This window comes from Emydura macquarii, unplaced genomic scaffold (genome assembly GCF_026122565.2).
Source record: "Emydura macquarii macquarii isolate MOO-44397 ecotype Brisbane River unplaced genomic scaffold, CSIRO-AGI_Emac_v2 contig_2805, whole genome shotgun sequence".
Lineage (NCBI taxonomy): Eukaryota > Metazoa > Chordata > Testudines > Chelidae > Emydura > Emydura macquarii.
This window is the reverse complement of record NW_027132942.1, coordinates 3,007,435-3,022,695: the sequence shown is the minus strand read 5'-3', so window position 1 is coordinate 3,022,695 and position 15,261 is coordinate 3,007,435. Positions and strand designations below refer to the sequence as shown.

Below are 15,261 nucleotides of genomic sequence, written 5' to 3'. Positions count from 1 at the left end.
TTTCCTCAGCGCCTCAGAGACCACGCAAACAGCAGGAGCGCCAGGCTCTGCCTTTTCATCTCTCTGGCACTAGCAAGCCGGGAGTCAGCAACGGGGGAAACGCAGCAGAGCTGAGGAAGGTAAACACTGGAGCTGAGCCCTACAGCATTGGAGGGGGGGGGATTGGCAAGGGAAACAAAAACACAGCTGCCAAAAACAAAGCCTGAAAAGAACCATTCAGGCTCTCCCAGGGGCTGCTTGGCACAGGTATGAGAGTGGAGCTGGGGGCACTGCCTGCCTCCTCATGGGCAGGTCTGGCCCCGGAGGGAAGCTCTGGGCAGCGCCTGTCACAGGCAGATGCACTTTCTCCCGCCGCCCCCCAGTGGACTGGATTTATTTCCCGAGCTCTGAATTGCCGTGGGTCAGACTTCCCTGCTTGAGATCCCAGAGCCGAACTCCCTGTCTTCGGGGCGGCCATCGCCCCGGCAGCCCCTGGCTGTGGAAAGGTTGGACCGGGCTGTTGCCAAGCGGAGGGTGTCACAGCCCCTCCGAAAACGAAAGCTGTCACACGCGGGATCCGCTGCCCCCTTCTCTAGCCTTGCGTGGTGGCCCTGGGACAACGGAAGAGATCAGAGGGTGGGAGCCTGTCTGGGCCCTGTGGCCAGGGAATGCTGTGCTGGGGGTGCTGGCAGCTGGCCGTGCAAAGAGGCAACACATCTTTGGCCTCTGTAGCGCTCCCCGTTTACCGTGAATCCTGAAGAGCTGGGAGCCGTGCGCAGGGAGTCCTCGCTGCCCTGTGGAGTCAACGGCTCCCCCGCCCCACTGCTTGTCGCCTTCCCTCCTAGCAGCTCTTCTAAAAGCGAGACTGGCACCGGCCGGGTCTTTCCCTCCCTGCCATGGAGCCCTAGCCCGTCATGCTCAGCTGTGTGTCACAGGCCCCGCACTGCTGAGCCCTGATGGAGACCCTCCGTCAGCTCTGGCGGCAGGCCCTCGCCCCGCTGTCCGCCCCGCGGTCCGAGCGGGTGCAGCGTGCAGCAGCATGGCCGGTTTGTTACAAAACAATTAGTGTCGCTGGCAGTGGAGGGGACCGCGGCTCTTTTCTCCAGCTGGCCTGGACCGGGAGACTGGGGTTGGGGACACAGGGCCCGATCCAAGTCCCGGTGAAGTCAGGGAGAGTCTTTCCAGGGACTGCCATGGAGCTTAACTCAGAGCCTGGAAGAGGACGGTGGTTTCCTGGGAGAGGGGAAGCCACCAGGCAGGTTCCACTGAATAGCCCCAGCTTTCAGGTAAGGATCCTGTAGCCTACATCTCTGGGCTGGGCCAGGGCCAGGGGAGCCGCTTTAGCCCTTCGCTACCTCCCGGCCTTGCGAATTGCCGTGCAGTCATCCCCGTGGCCCTGAGTGCACCCGTGTGCTGGCACAGAGGGGCTCAGACGGGCTCAGAGGCTGGGGAGTGTTTCGCTTTGGTTCCCCAAGCAGCTCCGGGCCCAGGCTGCTGCCCTCGTTGTCCGTGGACCCAGCTGAATTCCCCCCCTTCTCCCCGCTGGCTGAAAGCCCCTGAAAGAATGACTGGAGACAATGGCCCAAGCGCGCCCCTAGCGATGGGAAAGGGAGCCCCACGGCAGAGCAGCTACCGTTCGTGTCCCAGACGGAATGGGTCCCCGGGGTGCCTTGCCCACCCAGCGCCACCAGGAGCCAGGGATGGCGAAAGCATCCAGGGCAGGCGGGAGGAGGGCAGCGTGTTTACCCGTCCAGCTGTGCATGCCACAGCAGGGATCCAGCAGGATTTCCCGTCCATTCAAAGGCTGCCTGTTTATTTTGGGAGGGAGATTCAGACAACTCCATTGTTTTGTGGCTGGGGCTCAAGTTATAAATAGCAGGCGGTGGGGGACCCTCCTGGGCTATTTCAGGCCCCCACCATACAAAAGTGGAACGGCTCCAGCAGGAAGTTGGAATTGCTAAAATGCCGGCCTTTCCCGCCGGGGTCAGCGCGCGCTCTTTGTTTGGGTTTGCTTTGGTTTCTGGGCATTATTTAAACACGAGGAGAAGCAGGGAGACATCCCAGGATATCACAGCTGCAAGGGAGTTCATTACTCGTCTTCAAAATTACTGGGAGGGCAGTGGGGTCTAGTGGTTGAAACAAGAGGGCCTGTAAAGAGACAATCGATTCCACGGTGTTATTCCGATCTCTGGTCCTGACCTTGGACAAGTCCCTTCCCTCTCTCTGTCTCAATTTCCTCATCAGAAAAGTGAGATACTATCTACCTACCCCACAGGGGGCTGGGGGCTTAATTAATGGGCTTGCATAAAGTGCTTTGAGAGCCCCACAGAAGCAGGGTCACTTGTTATTTGTACCGTTTGAAGGCAAGGGTGAGCCAAGGTTATTCACAAACTTATTTCAAACCTTTCCTCTCATTCAATGCGTGCGCAGGCCGTTTATACGGCGAGCAGCCGGGACCCCGTAAAGCTGCTTGCACCAACATTTTATCCTTTGAGAAGGTCTCTGCCCTTAACAGGGATTCACTGACTGTTCCCAGGAGCCATAAAATGGCACCTTTTGGCTTCTGATTGGAAGGCCGTGTTGCAGGCAGCCCCTTGTGTCCAGCACAGGCCGCTTTATTGTGCATTTCTGCCTCGCTTGGATTTAACCAACGGGATCCATGTCTGAAACATAAATAAATAATCCAGCAGGAGGGTTCACACTAGATGACAACAGGCAGCAATAAAACACGTTTTCCCTTACAGGAGCAATCAGACCTGGACTCAGAACGCCCTCTTACGAGCACAGTCGCTAATACAGCTGGGAAACGGGGCTTTGGAGGCCTGTGGGTTTTTCTGTTTTATTGTAGCTTCATTGTTTGTGTTAGAGTTTTATTTTATGTTAAATAGGTGCTGTATATTCCTAGCAGAGGGGGCAATAAAGTTTCTGAGCTGCAGGAAATTGGCGTAGGAACGGGGACTTAAACAGAGAAATGGAAGGGCCGCGTGAGCGCAAGAGACTTTCTGAGCTCTCTGCAAGCTGATCCTGCAGGGTGCTGAGCATCCCCAACTCCCAGGGAAGTCGGAGGCACTCAGCACCTCTCAGGATCGGACCCCTGATAAAGTCAGCCAGGTGGGATCAAGTTGATTCTTGGTGTAACTTGCTGAATTTCAGCACGGCGAGGTCAGGTCCTAGCCCGTGACCTTTCCGGTGGGGCTGCCAGCCTCAGTCCTGGAGCCCTTGTGAATGGCCCGAGGGGAGCTGAAATCAGTCAGCCAGGCGAGGTGTGTGGTCATGGCCAAGGTGCAGAGTCGCTCCCCAGAGCCCTGGAAGGCGCAGAGGTTTGGTAACTGAAGCTGATGCGGAGCAGAAGTGAGTCCGTGCCCAGTTCCTCTATGGCGCAGAGTCCTCGGCTCAGGGGGAGAGGTGTGTGGTCTGAGAACGGAGCTGGAAGCCAGGAGTTCCTGGGATTCCCATTCCCTCACCCCAGGAAATGAGGCATTCCCATTGCCTTCAGTGGGGGTTTCTCAGCTCTGGACGGGGAGAACCGTGCCCTGGGTTCCAGGCCACTGCCTCTCTGCGGGGGCTTGGTGAGTTTCCCTGGCTGTACACTGGGGAGAATGATCCTGACCCAGGGCGCTGCCAGGATGAATGGTGATGATTAGCACTTCCTCCTCCATCCATCTCAAAGTGGCAGAGCAAGTTCGTTATTCCACATTTTATAGACGGGGAAACTGAGGCATGGAGGCAAGGACCTGCACAAGGTCACACAAGGCGGCAGGGACAGAGCCAGGAAGATTATTTATATTCCCAGAATGCCTAGGAGCCCTAGTCATGGATCGGGACCCCACTGTGCAAGGTGCTGAACAAACGGAACAAAGACGGTCCCTGCAGAAGACAGGAGATGGATACAGACAGCGAGGCAGATGGGGGAATACAAGGAAACAGAACCCAGGTCCCTGATTTCCAGACCTCAGCTCTGTTCACTGCCTCCCATTGGTGCTGCTGTGTATCACATCCCTGACTGAACGCAGGCGCCTGTATTTAGCTCATCACAGTGAGATCCAGCTGGCCTGAACTGGGACTGGGAGTGTCTCTCTCACACTGGCGAGTTCCCATCCAGCCGGGTCACCCACACCCTGTCGCAGACGTACAAGGGAATAGGAGCGGGAGGCTGTGTCTGACCTGCCTGGGAGAGCTGGCAGCTCCACAGACCAGCAGGTTCCCGTGAAAAGCTTGGAGCAGCTGCTATAGGCACCAAATGGCAAAGCCTCACCTTTCCTTTTTGCTCCCTTGGGGGTTGCCGTGCCGTGGAGATGGGAAGGGCGTCCATCAACTCCCGGGGGGTGGGGGGGGACTCTGTTAGCATCTGTGTTGAGGGATCACTGTCAGGTCCACGCTGCCATGCCTAACCTGCCTCAGACCAGCAGAGAAACATTGCTGAGATCATGTCAGTTTCAGCCGAGCCTGGGCTGGTGCTGGCATGAGAGTCAATGCTTTCTCCCCTCCTCTCCCCGCAGGCAAAAAGAAAGCGACCTTGTTCGACAGCCAGGCCCCCGTCTGCCCCATCTGCCAGGTCCTGCTGCGCCCGGGTGAGCTGCAGGACCACATGGAGCAGGAGCTGGAGAAACTCACGCAGCTGAACATCAGGTAAGGAGCTCCCCTTTTTTCCAGCCTCTCTCAGCCGCTGCGGCCAACTGGCCACAGCTTAAAATCCAGGTGTGGGAGCAGGCGCCTCCCCGGGGCCAGTTGGCCTTGGGCACTTTCCAGGCAGGCCCTGCCAGAGATAGCAAATGAGGCAGAGGGTTGTGGGCGTGAAGCGCCCAGGGGAGCAGACTAAAGCCAGCAAACTGGTTTTCAGCTGGGAAACCAGGGCGTGGTCCCGCTGGTCGAAGTCAGCAGGCGTCTTTCTGTCGGCGTGATCGGGAGCTGCAGCGCACTGCGCCCGCTGTTAAACCCAGGCGTCCTGAGAACACAGGGCCAGCGCACGAACCGGCAAAGCGTACTGCACCTCTGGGGCTCAGAGCCAGTCTTTATCTCTCACGCCACCGCGTGCTTTCCTTTTGGGGGGTGAAATGGTCCGAGACCCTCCATTCTCCCTGCCCCTGGCCCTTCATTCTGCTTCCCTCGGCCATTAAACACATTCCACTGCATATTTTCAATCCGGGGAATAATGTCTCCCTGATGTTCGGTGCAGTTGGATGACAGAGATTTGGAAGCACTTCTTAGACATCAACTCCAGCCCCCCCCGAAACCCAGGGACATGCTGCTCGCCACTGCGATGAGAAGCTACTTACAGCTGTCAGCTCGAGGCATCCCTGGTACTTGGCTTCAGCAGGGATGAGAATAAAGGGGACAAAACCAGCTCCCCCCAGGCAGCTGGCATTTAGCGGAGAGCCTGCTGCCCCAGGCTGCCTTTCAGCTCCCGCTGCCTGCCGCTTTCCCCAGCACAGCAAAGTCCTCTATTTAACCAAAAAAAATTAATTGCCGTTTAACTGCGAGCAGTTATTTAGGAAATGGCTGCAGCCAAGGGTTGGCAGATCCCTGGCCCTGCCTTAATAAAACTCAGCAGCCTTGGAAAAGAGCGTGTTTATTTCAATTATTAATGAATTCCCCGGTCATTAAAAGGTGAGAAAAAGAATCAAACTGCCGACTGGAAGCTAAGTTACGTCACCAGGGGGTAGGGAAAGGAGTTGGGGGGTGAGTGGCTCAGATTAATTGTCCCATAGCACCTGGTCAGACCACCGCCGAGGTTTGGAGCGAGAAAGAGAGAGCCCACTTCAGACTCAGCTCAGCCTGGGAGCTTTTTCCAGCCAAGCAGTGACTGTTATCGGATGCAGATGAAGGGGGGATGGAGGAAACTTAAGCTGAGGCCTCCTGGATTTGGGCTGCATTGAGACCGCCCAGATTCATCACCCATGTGGCACTCAGCTGGAACGCACATCCATGGCTCTTTAAAAGAGAAACAGCCAGAGAGAGGAGGAAAAAAAAAAGGGAACAGCCAATCCATTTATCCCACGCGACACACAGTCCCCTTGTGTGCGTAATTTATGGTGTAATTTGGGCTGCATCCAACTTAATAAAGGGCCACTGCAAATTAGTGAACAGGTTTAAATGAACAGAAGCAATTAGTGGTCAGAGCAGCCCATCAAGGAAGTTGGGCCAATATCAGAGTGAAACTGAAACTGCTGGTGTGAAGCAGCCGCGGGTTGGTGCGAGGCGGTGATGGGAAGGTGGCGTTTAATGGGAAAGGAAAGGAAGCCCTAAATCATAAAGCATGACAAGGGCCATTGTGGGCCAGCTGACAGATGAAAAAGAATGGCATTATTCCTTTAAATAACAGCGGCAGTTAAAGGGAAGACAGCTCTCTCTGGCTCGCCCTCACTTCCCTGGCCTGCGCTGTGCGGCCCGGCGCACAGTGAAGAAGAATCAGAGGTCTTTATTAATTATTAAATAACGACTCCCACCGTGCCATGACAGATAACGTTCCATCTATTCTAGGGAGTCAGGCAAGAGAGGCTAATCTTTAACAAAGCCGCCCTTCGCTCTGCCAGCCTCTCACCACCTCCTGGCCGCAGCCGCCCCGCAAGGGGAGGTAGCCACCAAAAATCCCGGCAGCCTGGCAGGGCGGCGAGCGTGCCCAGTGCGGACGCGGAGAGCGGGACACAAATGTGGCTCCTTGCCTTGAACCACCCCCTTCCTCTCCCAATCACAAAGGCGGGTTTGCTGTAACCAGAAAGGAGGCTTCTCTTCCACTCCCTGCCCTTCAAGGAAGAGCCAGGCGCAAGAACACATGACGGAGAGGAGAGCGAAACTAATGATGATCTCAATAATCCAATAAACATACAAATAAAGTGCAGGCCTATAAACATGATCGGTATCGGGGCAGGAGCCCAGCCCGCTCCCTGCCAGGGCCGAGCCATTATGGAAATGGCTGAGCAGCTGTTACTTATCAGTCTGATGGGGAGAAACATACCGAGGGATGGCTTTCCAGGGGGCCTGGTTTTTTTAACAGAGGATGCAGCCAATCATGGTTTGTGTTGTTAAGTTTTAACAAACCTTAATCATTTACAACAACCAAAATAAATCTCCAGCGCTTGCGGCGAGGGAGGGCGGATCCCCTTGGGCCCGCTCTGCACGCATCATTGCAGGCTTAGCAAGGGCCATGTCGTCTCCCTCCTAGCCGACAGGGCCAGCCCGCTTCCGGAGGGGGGATACTGGGCTTGAAGGAGCAGCAATCTGGTCCGGTGTCGCAGACGGTTTGTCACGGGGTGACCTTGCCTGGGACGCTGGGCGGGAGGTTAGTGATGTGTTGGAAGGAGTCTGGGGCTGATGGAAGGGAAGCAGTGGAAACAATCAGGGAGGGAGAAGAATTCCTTGGGGAGATGTCAGTACCCAGGGTATTAACAGGAGGGCTGACATGGGATTGGGAAGAACGTAGGCTGAACTGCAGGACAGGGGGCTTCCTGCAAACCAGATTTCTCAGGCTGTGGAATTGTCTCCACAGGCGGGAGTCCTGTCGGGTGGGACCTTTGGAAAGCAGACTGGGCAAAATGCTGATAAACGTACAAGAGGGGCAGCTCCTCTCCTGCGCAGGCAGCCCCAACGGCTTCTGTAGCTTCCCGTCTCATAGCCAGAGGCAGGGGCTTTTCAAGGTCTCCCAGCGTTGCTCTCTCAGACTGGGAGAGTGCTCAGTGCTCGAGGCTTGCAGGAAAAAGCCACTGTCAGGCAGGGAGGGGCACAACTGAGCCAGTGTGGTTAGGGGAGGGGACGCTGTCCCCGGGGGCCGGCTATCAGCTGTGACTGCCGTCACCTGCATTGAGGGGCCCTGCATGGAGAAGAGATGAAACCAGGGTGGGAGAAGAAGCATTGAGGCCAGTCACTGAAACACAGCACGTAGTGAAGTGGAATTTACCAGAAGCCTCTCTAAATGTTGGATGGGTTTGACCTGAGATGGGCCCAGCCTGGAGGGCTCAGACCTGGGTCTGGATCCAAACTCCTCCTTAAAGTGGGGTGCGTTTGGAACCCGAGTTTTGGGTCAGGCCCATTTCTAGTTTTGCTGCAATTCTGGGTGACTGCGACGTCCCTTCACCTTCCAGCATGCCAGGGGAAAGGGCCTGGGCTCTGCCAATCCCTCCCTGGCTCTGGGCTGGGGCCTGAGAACAGCGCCATTAGCCCCAGCTCTGCTTCTCAAGGGAGGGAGGGAAGGAGGGATGGGAGAGGGCTGCATGCAAATTTCATTTCTGAGCCACTGGCGCTGTTTCAAGAGCCGGCAGCCTCGGAGCCCTTCTCAGCGTTACATATGTAACAGCCTCATTGAACTTGACATGTCAAATTCAGGCCATTTGTGCAAAATCTCCCTTTAATAATACCGTTTCATTTCGCTCAAATGAGACTTGAATGCATGTAAAATGGAAAAGGATATTTAAGCGCTAACATTAGGCAGATGTCTTGCCAGAGGCCGATTGAATATATGAGATTTTGAAGTGCTTAACACGTTTTCGGTGCTCCCTCTTAGAATATGTCACCTGCCTTTCTTTCCTCCTCCCCCCCCCCCCATTTTTTTTCTCTCTTTAAGCGAAGGGTATAAATTGAAAGTAAACAAAACCGCAAGCCTCGGTGTGAAAGGGATTAACTCCTTTAGTGCCAGAAAATTCACGCTCACCCTCTGAAGAGACATTAAGTCAGAGCTCACCTTTCTGTTCAAAGGGGCAAAGGCCAATTGTGAAGAACAGGACTTGGGTGCAGAACCTGTCCCATAAACTCTTTGGGCGAGGGGCCAGCTGTTCATTTTATGTGTGTCCAGCACTGAGCACCGTGGCCCCAATCCCTGACTCGGCCTGTAGGCATTCCCACAGTAGAAATAATAAATAATAATAATGCCACTCAGACCTATAGGCACTGCACCTATTTCTACCCAAGGCCCCACTGAGCCTGTCTAACCTGTACAGAACACGCCACATGAAAATTACCGCTCCAGGATTGCAACCGCTATCCATTCAGTCCTTATGGTACCGAGATTTACTTGTTTTCATGGCCTGTGCCTTCTTCAGGGCCTGACGCAAGGCCCATTGAAATCAGTGGAGTCTTGAATGCAACAGGCTTTAGATCAGGTCCTGAACCCACATATCTTGCCCATATTTATCTATCTATTGACACCAGCCCAGGGGCAGATGAGAAGGAGCAATCAGGTGCATTGTTAAATTCAGCGGGCAGTAATATGCAGAAGCTGATCTAAGTATCTCTGTGCAGAGTGGGATGCGTCTCCACCTGCTCTCCAGGAGGTGGGGGTTGTTTCAGGAATAAAAAGCATCTCTGTAAAGTCCGGATTCTCGCACTCCGATCCCTTGTAGGGAGCCTTGTGCTCCTGCTGGAGTCAGTGGGAGCTGCGAGTACGCATCCAAGAGAAGAATGGCTCTCCCCATCCCTCCGCATTAAGTTCCACTTGGTGTGATCGCCCTGGAACATGTGTCCTCTTCTTGTATGTAAACGTGCCCTGATGTACATATATGAATATACCACGGAGTGTGTGTCTGAGTGAATAGTATAGGCAGAGCTGGCAGTGAGGCCTGTAGTTAAGGTTGCCTGACACTTTCCATTATAAGACCCTTCTTTTTAGTTGCTTATAACTTGCCAAACTTAAATTACGTGGGCTGAAATTTCCCATGCTGGGTGTCTTCCTCAAACCGAATTGGGGGGAAATTTAAGCTAAAATGGGTCAGCCATTTCTGAAAGTGAGGTAAAGGAAAAATACCTTGTTGTGTCCATGATCAAATAGAAATTAAAATGGAGATGCTCTAGTGTCTCCGTGCTTTGGAACAGGCCGTTGAAATTTGTTCGGGGTGCGTGGGGCATCTTGGTGCCAGGGATGTGACTTTTGCTGTCTGCATGAAAATATGCCCCAAAATGGCCAAGTTATGAGCCTCTGAAAAGTTCTCAGTTTGCACCCGCTCAGTAAAGACTTATTCAAATTTGGCCTCGTAATTCTCCAAAGATTCTGTGTGGCCGGGGCTACAGGAGCTGAGCAAGATATTCACTGCAGGCATTCTCCCCTGGCAACTCTGGCCCTGGACACGGGATCTGGGAACCAGGAGGCTGTGAGATGGGCAGGAGCCAGGGTGCATAGCAGCAAGTAGGAGAACCAATGTCAAGAGCTTGGAAGGAGAGCAGAGGAGCCGGCGATAGGGGAAACCTGGGACGTGGTCTGTAACCACTAGAACACTGGCCTGGGGGTCCAGGATTCCTGCGTCTCAGCTTTACTTTGCTGTCAGCAAATAGCTGTGAAACCCACTGGCAAAGTGTGCGTCTCACCCCCCGCTAGCGGCAGGTTCACAGAGAAGATAAGAGCCTTCTACTGCTGCCAGTTGCTGTGTTCACTCCAGTAGCAGAGGACTGCGCAGTGCCCTTTTGCTGACCCATGGGGGAGGGATCAGTGTGGTTCCACATGATGGAATTTCTGGGTTTTCTGTTTGTTTGTTTTTTAAAATCTTAGGAAATTACACTAACACTCCCCCCTCACGCCCCCCCACTGCATTAAAAGAATATTATGATTGCAAAGTGAAGCACTCAGAAGCTAGGAAATGCCAGAACTAAGGTTGCCTGTGCAGACTTACTCTGGCCCCCTTGTGTGTCTGCATTATGATAGTCCTTAATGACATGCTGCGTGACGTCGCCCCTTAATGCTCTTGTTTAATCTTATATGTGAGAGCTAAGAGTGCACAGCTGTAGAAGGATATGAACTGTCGTTACCAAAATTTGGGAGGCAGCTAGTCTGGTGAATGGGGCACTAGACAGTGAGGAAGGACCGCTGGGTTTTGTTCCTTGTCCTGCCACTGACCAGCTGGCTGGCCTTGGGCAAGTCACTTCTCCCCTGCCACCCTTTGTTTCTTCTGTATTTAGCTCTGGGGGACAGAGACCGTCTCTTATTCCGCACGCATAGTGCCCGGCTCAGCATTAGGTTGTGACATCTGTGGTGCAGCACGGCAACCAGCCGTATCCTCGCCCCAGTGAATATATGCCGTCCGGCTGTCTCTGTGCCCTGGCGATACCCGGCACTCAGGCGTTGCCCAGGTCTAAGGGTTATATGGCGCCTCATAGAGCTTGGTTTGGTGTAACGTGGAGTCTTGCTAACTGTGCGTTAGTCACGTTATTTCAGTGGGCGTGGCCTCAGCCTGTTGGGATAATTCAGCAGGAGACTTGCTGGATTTCGTATTCAAAGGGGTAGACTGTGGGCTCATGGGACATCGGACTCTTTAGATATTACCATGGAACAGCTGATCATAAGCGACTCGTCACACCTTGTAGGGGCTGCTCCACAGGTGCCGTTAGTTACAGGGATGTGCTTGGACCACTGCAGAAAGAAGGAAACCTCGCTCTCCTAATGCACCGTTTGCTCCATGAGGCATAGGGCTATCTGCTGGGATTTGCCTGGGGTAAAAGGTTATGAGCAAGGATACAAGTTACTTAGAGACACTACAGTGCTTCTTTCTCTCATGCACCCATCGTTGTAGTATCTGTGTGCCGGTCCGAACGGTTTTCCCACCGGCTCGGAGCACTTGCCAGGAAGCAGAGAGCCGGTGCTGCTGGGGAGAGGGAAGCAGAGCAGGCTGCAGCGGGGTGGCAGGAAGGTGGGTTTCAAAGCAGGCGCGGTGCTCGAGTGGGAAGCGCAGCTCATCATCCCGTTGTGCCCGCTTTGATTCATGGTGTGTGGCGGAAAGCCAGACACAAGGACTTGAGTCGCTTCCATGCCTCTGGAGGCTTTCAGTGAACCCTGCCAGGATTTAAATCTTCCCTCCTCATTCCCCGTACGGTGGGCAATCTTTTCCCTGTCTCCCTTTTTTTTTTCCATCTTCCCTCCTTTGGCAGGCAGGCTGGGAGCAGAAACTGCTGCCTCGGCTCCTGGCAACGTTTCCTCCGCCTGCCCTCGCTTTGCTGGCAGTCCCTCATGCTGAGAGGACGGCCTCTCCGGGTTGCTGCGAAATAAAGAAAGAAGGTGGACGGGGCCCTGTCCCCAGTGGGACCAGAACATAGGAGTCTGGGGACATGCTTAAAACAGGACTCAGTCCCGGCCTCCCTGCCACTGCTGTGTTGTAACGGGAGTCCACCTGCAGCATGACGGTTTAGTGCAGCACTACAACACAGCTCTCACACCATCCACCCCGGCTAGGGGGATCCTGCTCCTCCAGCCACCTTTGAACAGGGCTGCGGCTTGCACGGCTCTGATCACCACCTGCACAGGCCTGCTTTAATTTCAGAGGGAGCTAAACTAAAGACCACGCCTAAGGGACCAGGGAGAGGCCTGCCTGATGCAAAAATTGACTGGCTGCCCCTCCCCTCCCCTCCCTTCAGGCCCCCAAAAGAATCAAACCAAACCGCTGATCTGCAAGGGGCAGGCCGGGCGCACTCGCGAGCCCCCACAGGATAAATAGAGTGTGTAAAACCCAAATTAGTTCTGTTGGCGCATGTCATGTCAGGGTCACGGCTCTCGCCGCCGGTCTCCTAGATTTATGCCCAGGGACATAAACACACCAGCCAACACGCAGGCGTTGCCTCTGCACTCCCGGAGCGGCCGGTGCCTCAGACTAACCAGGCTGAATGAGTAAGATTAGAGACATTTATGAGTGAGATTTTTTTTTTCCCACAAAGCTCCATTGAAATACATAGTAAATCTCGCCCCTTAAAAGCAGTGAGACAGCTGAACTCAGCTCCAGAGAGAGTGCAGGGCCAAAACCGAGTGAGTGTCAGTTGCACAGAGGGAGAACTAGACAGCTAAACCTGTCCTTATCTCTGCCCTGGCTCTCCAACTTTTCTTTCTTTCTTTCTCTTTCTTTCTTTCCAGTCTCTCTCCTTTTTCAACTTATTTTTCCCCCATCTGCTTGTTTCTTTCGTCACATCTTCCCCCTCCCCTCCACCATATCAAGGCGACATCTCCAAGCCAAGTACTTTTAATTTCGCCTGTGGCCCTTGCTGACACGGTGGATATGCACAGCAAGTTAAATTCCCGCCTGATCAATAAAACAGAAGCAGTGTGTCCGACCGGTCGATATTTTTTTATCTGTCTTCAGCCCAGTCCTGCTGATGACAGCCCCCTGCGCTTCAGCAAAGACACTCAAGGGCATCGGGCTTTGGCAACACAGCTCTTTTTTTTTTTATTTAAATTAAAAAAAAATCCAGATGCCTACAAAAAAAAAAAAAAAGTTCATGGAGTTTGGCCTTTGCTTAATAACGTTTTTATGATTTATCTTAATTTTTAATTGAAAAAAATTTGCGAATTAATTGATTTCTGGGACTTGCCAATTAACATTGTAATTGGGTGCATGATAAATTTCGAGAAGCATCATTTTTCTCCCTCTCCCTCTTGTCAGCAAGAAGAGGATTGGTGAGGGCAGATGCTTCCTATCCATCCTCCCCCCAGGTATGACCGTATCCCCCTGTCCCCCCCCCAGCTCTACTGTATCTTAAAGAAGGAACAAGACAGCTAATAAAGTCGTGTTATTAGAGACTCAACAGAAGTGACCTCGCGAGGTATAAATCCATGCCTGGGAGATCCTGGGGACAGGTACTATTAAGTGCTTCACAGTTCTTTCTGCCAGGCAGCCGCGGACACCCTCCCCATCTCCTTCCCCTTCCTCAGCCCACACCAGATTGATCTTTGCAGGAGCTTGCCCGGCAGCCTGTGGTGAAGGCAGCTCGGCCAAGTCCCAGGCTCGGAGCCAAGCGGCTGACACAGCCGGCTGGGGGAGGTGGCTGACACCCCCCTAGCAAAAGGGCTTGAAATGTAGGGCCGTATCCTGCAGGGTGCGCAGCGCGTAGTGGGCTCAGTGGGAGCGGAGGCTATTGGCTCAGCACCTCTCAGGATCAGGCCCTCACGCCGTGCTCTCATGACCGGGGTGAAGTGACGCCTGCCTGGCTCCCCCTCCAGAATCCTAGCGTTCCAAACGGGGCGGGAGGCTCTCCGAGCGCCCCCCTGGGCCGTCGCGGGCGCCCAGGCAGGGCTCTTCCCCACGTGCACTCCTCCAGGACTACGTCTGGTCGAGCTGTAAACGTCTCAGGCCTGTGCTGTTGCTTCCGGGGACGGTTGCAGGGGGAGAGCCCAGAGGGGCCCCACAAGTCCAGACTCACAGCCGAGGGGCGAGTGACAGGCGCCTTGACCTCCCCCCGTCTGCGATCTCACCCCCTTGATCCCGTTAGACGACACCCAGGCGCTCCCCAGGGCCCGTGGCACCAAGGGCAGGCAGCTGGCATGTTGTCGAGGGGCTAGCGCCGTCCCCGTGCTGAAGGAAAGACGCCAGCAGCCCCACTCCGTCCCCGTCACACACACGTTTGCTGGGACACTCACAACCACTCACACACTCTGTTCCTACAGTGACAGCAAAGCCCCCGCGTCGCTGTGGGCTGCGTCCGCGCTGCGGGGTTGTCACCTAGCGCAGACACGGCCTCACGCTCACTCGTGCACACTCGTGCGTGCCCTGACACCTGCATGTGCACAGCCACGTAGACTCCTGCTCACACGTAGCCGCCTGCGCTCTCATACGTCCTCTCACTTGTCCACACGCTGTCCTACGCTGATATGTAGGCCCATGCTCGTGTCCCCAGGCTCGCTGTGTCTCCTGCTCGCACAGTCATGGGTGCACACCTGCTTTCTCTGTGTCGGCCCCTCTGCTCAGCTCCCTTAGAACGGGACAAGCCCCCAGGGAGGCTATTTGCTGTCCTCTCGCTGCATCTTGAAGGGAGAGCCACATTCCTGCTGCTTGCTTTGCCCTGCAGCTTTCGCGCACTGGCCTGAGGGAGCCAGAGAGCAGGATCTTTGATGGGATCCGGCTTTGTTGGGTTGCCGGTTCCCAAGCCCTGCAGTGGATTATACATCCGTTTGTAAGGCTCTGCCATGGCAGTAATCTGCCCAGGCATTTCTGTTACCTAAATAAGGTGACAGGCGGTGCCTGCAGGGTCAGGATTTTAAGGCAGCCTCTCCACAAGTACACATAGCCCCCGCAAAGCCCCGGGACGTGTGCGTGAAGAGATGCGGTGCTATTGGCAAAGCAGTGAATGCAAACCTCTGCAAAGAGTTGTGAGGAGCTGGCTGGTGCCTATGTGCACCATCGCCCTCTAGTGCATGGAATCAGAATTGCTTGACTGTGTATGTCATATACCCTACACTGCAAAACACCAGTGGAGATCCCCATCCCCTTTTAGATCAAATGGCAGAGGCCTGCGCTTTTTGGAGCAGTAGAATCTGGGTTCTTTCCCTGCTGCCTAAGAGAAATGCCGAGCAAGCACTGGCCTGCAGCCAATGATAACTGCGAT

The 15,261-nt window shown here is 54.5% G+C and overlaps 1 protein-coding gene across 1 annotated transcript in view; it reads left to right on the top strand.

Annotated features, from left to right (window-relative positions):
• The window catches only part of RNF220 (ring finger protein 220), a 332,511-nt gene that overhangs the window by 202,855 nt on the left and 114,395 nt on the right, over positions 1 to 15,261 (top strand). The window contains exon 4 of the mRNA XM_067567892.1: positions 4,479 to 4,608. Coding sequence (XP_067423993.1) covers positions 4,479 to 4,608 — 130 coding nt within the window. The remainder of the gene's footprint in view (positions 1 to 4,478; positions 4,609 to 15,261) is intronic.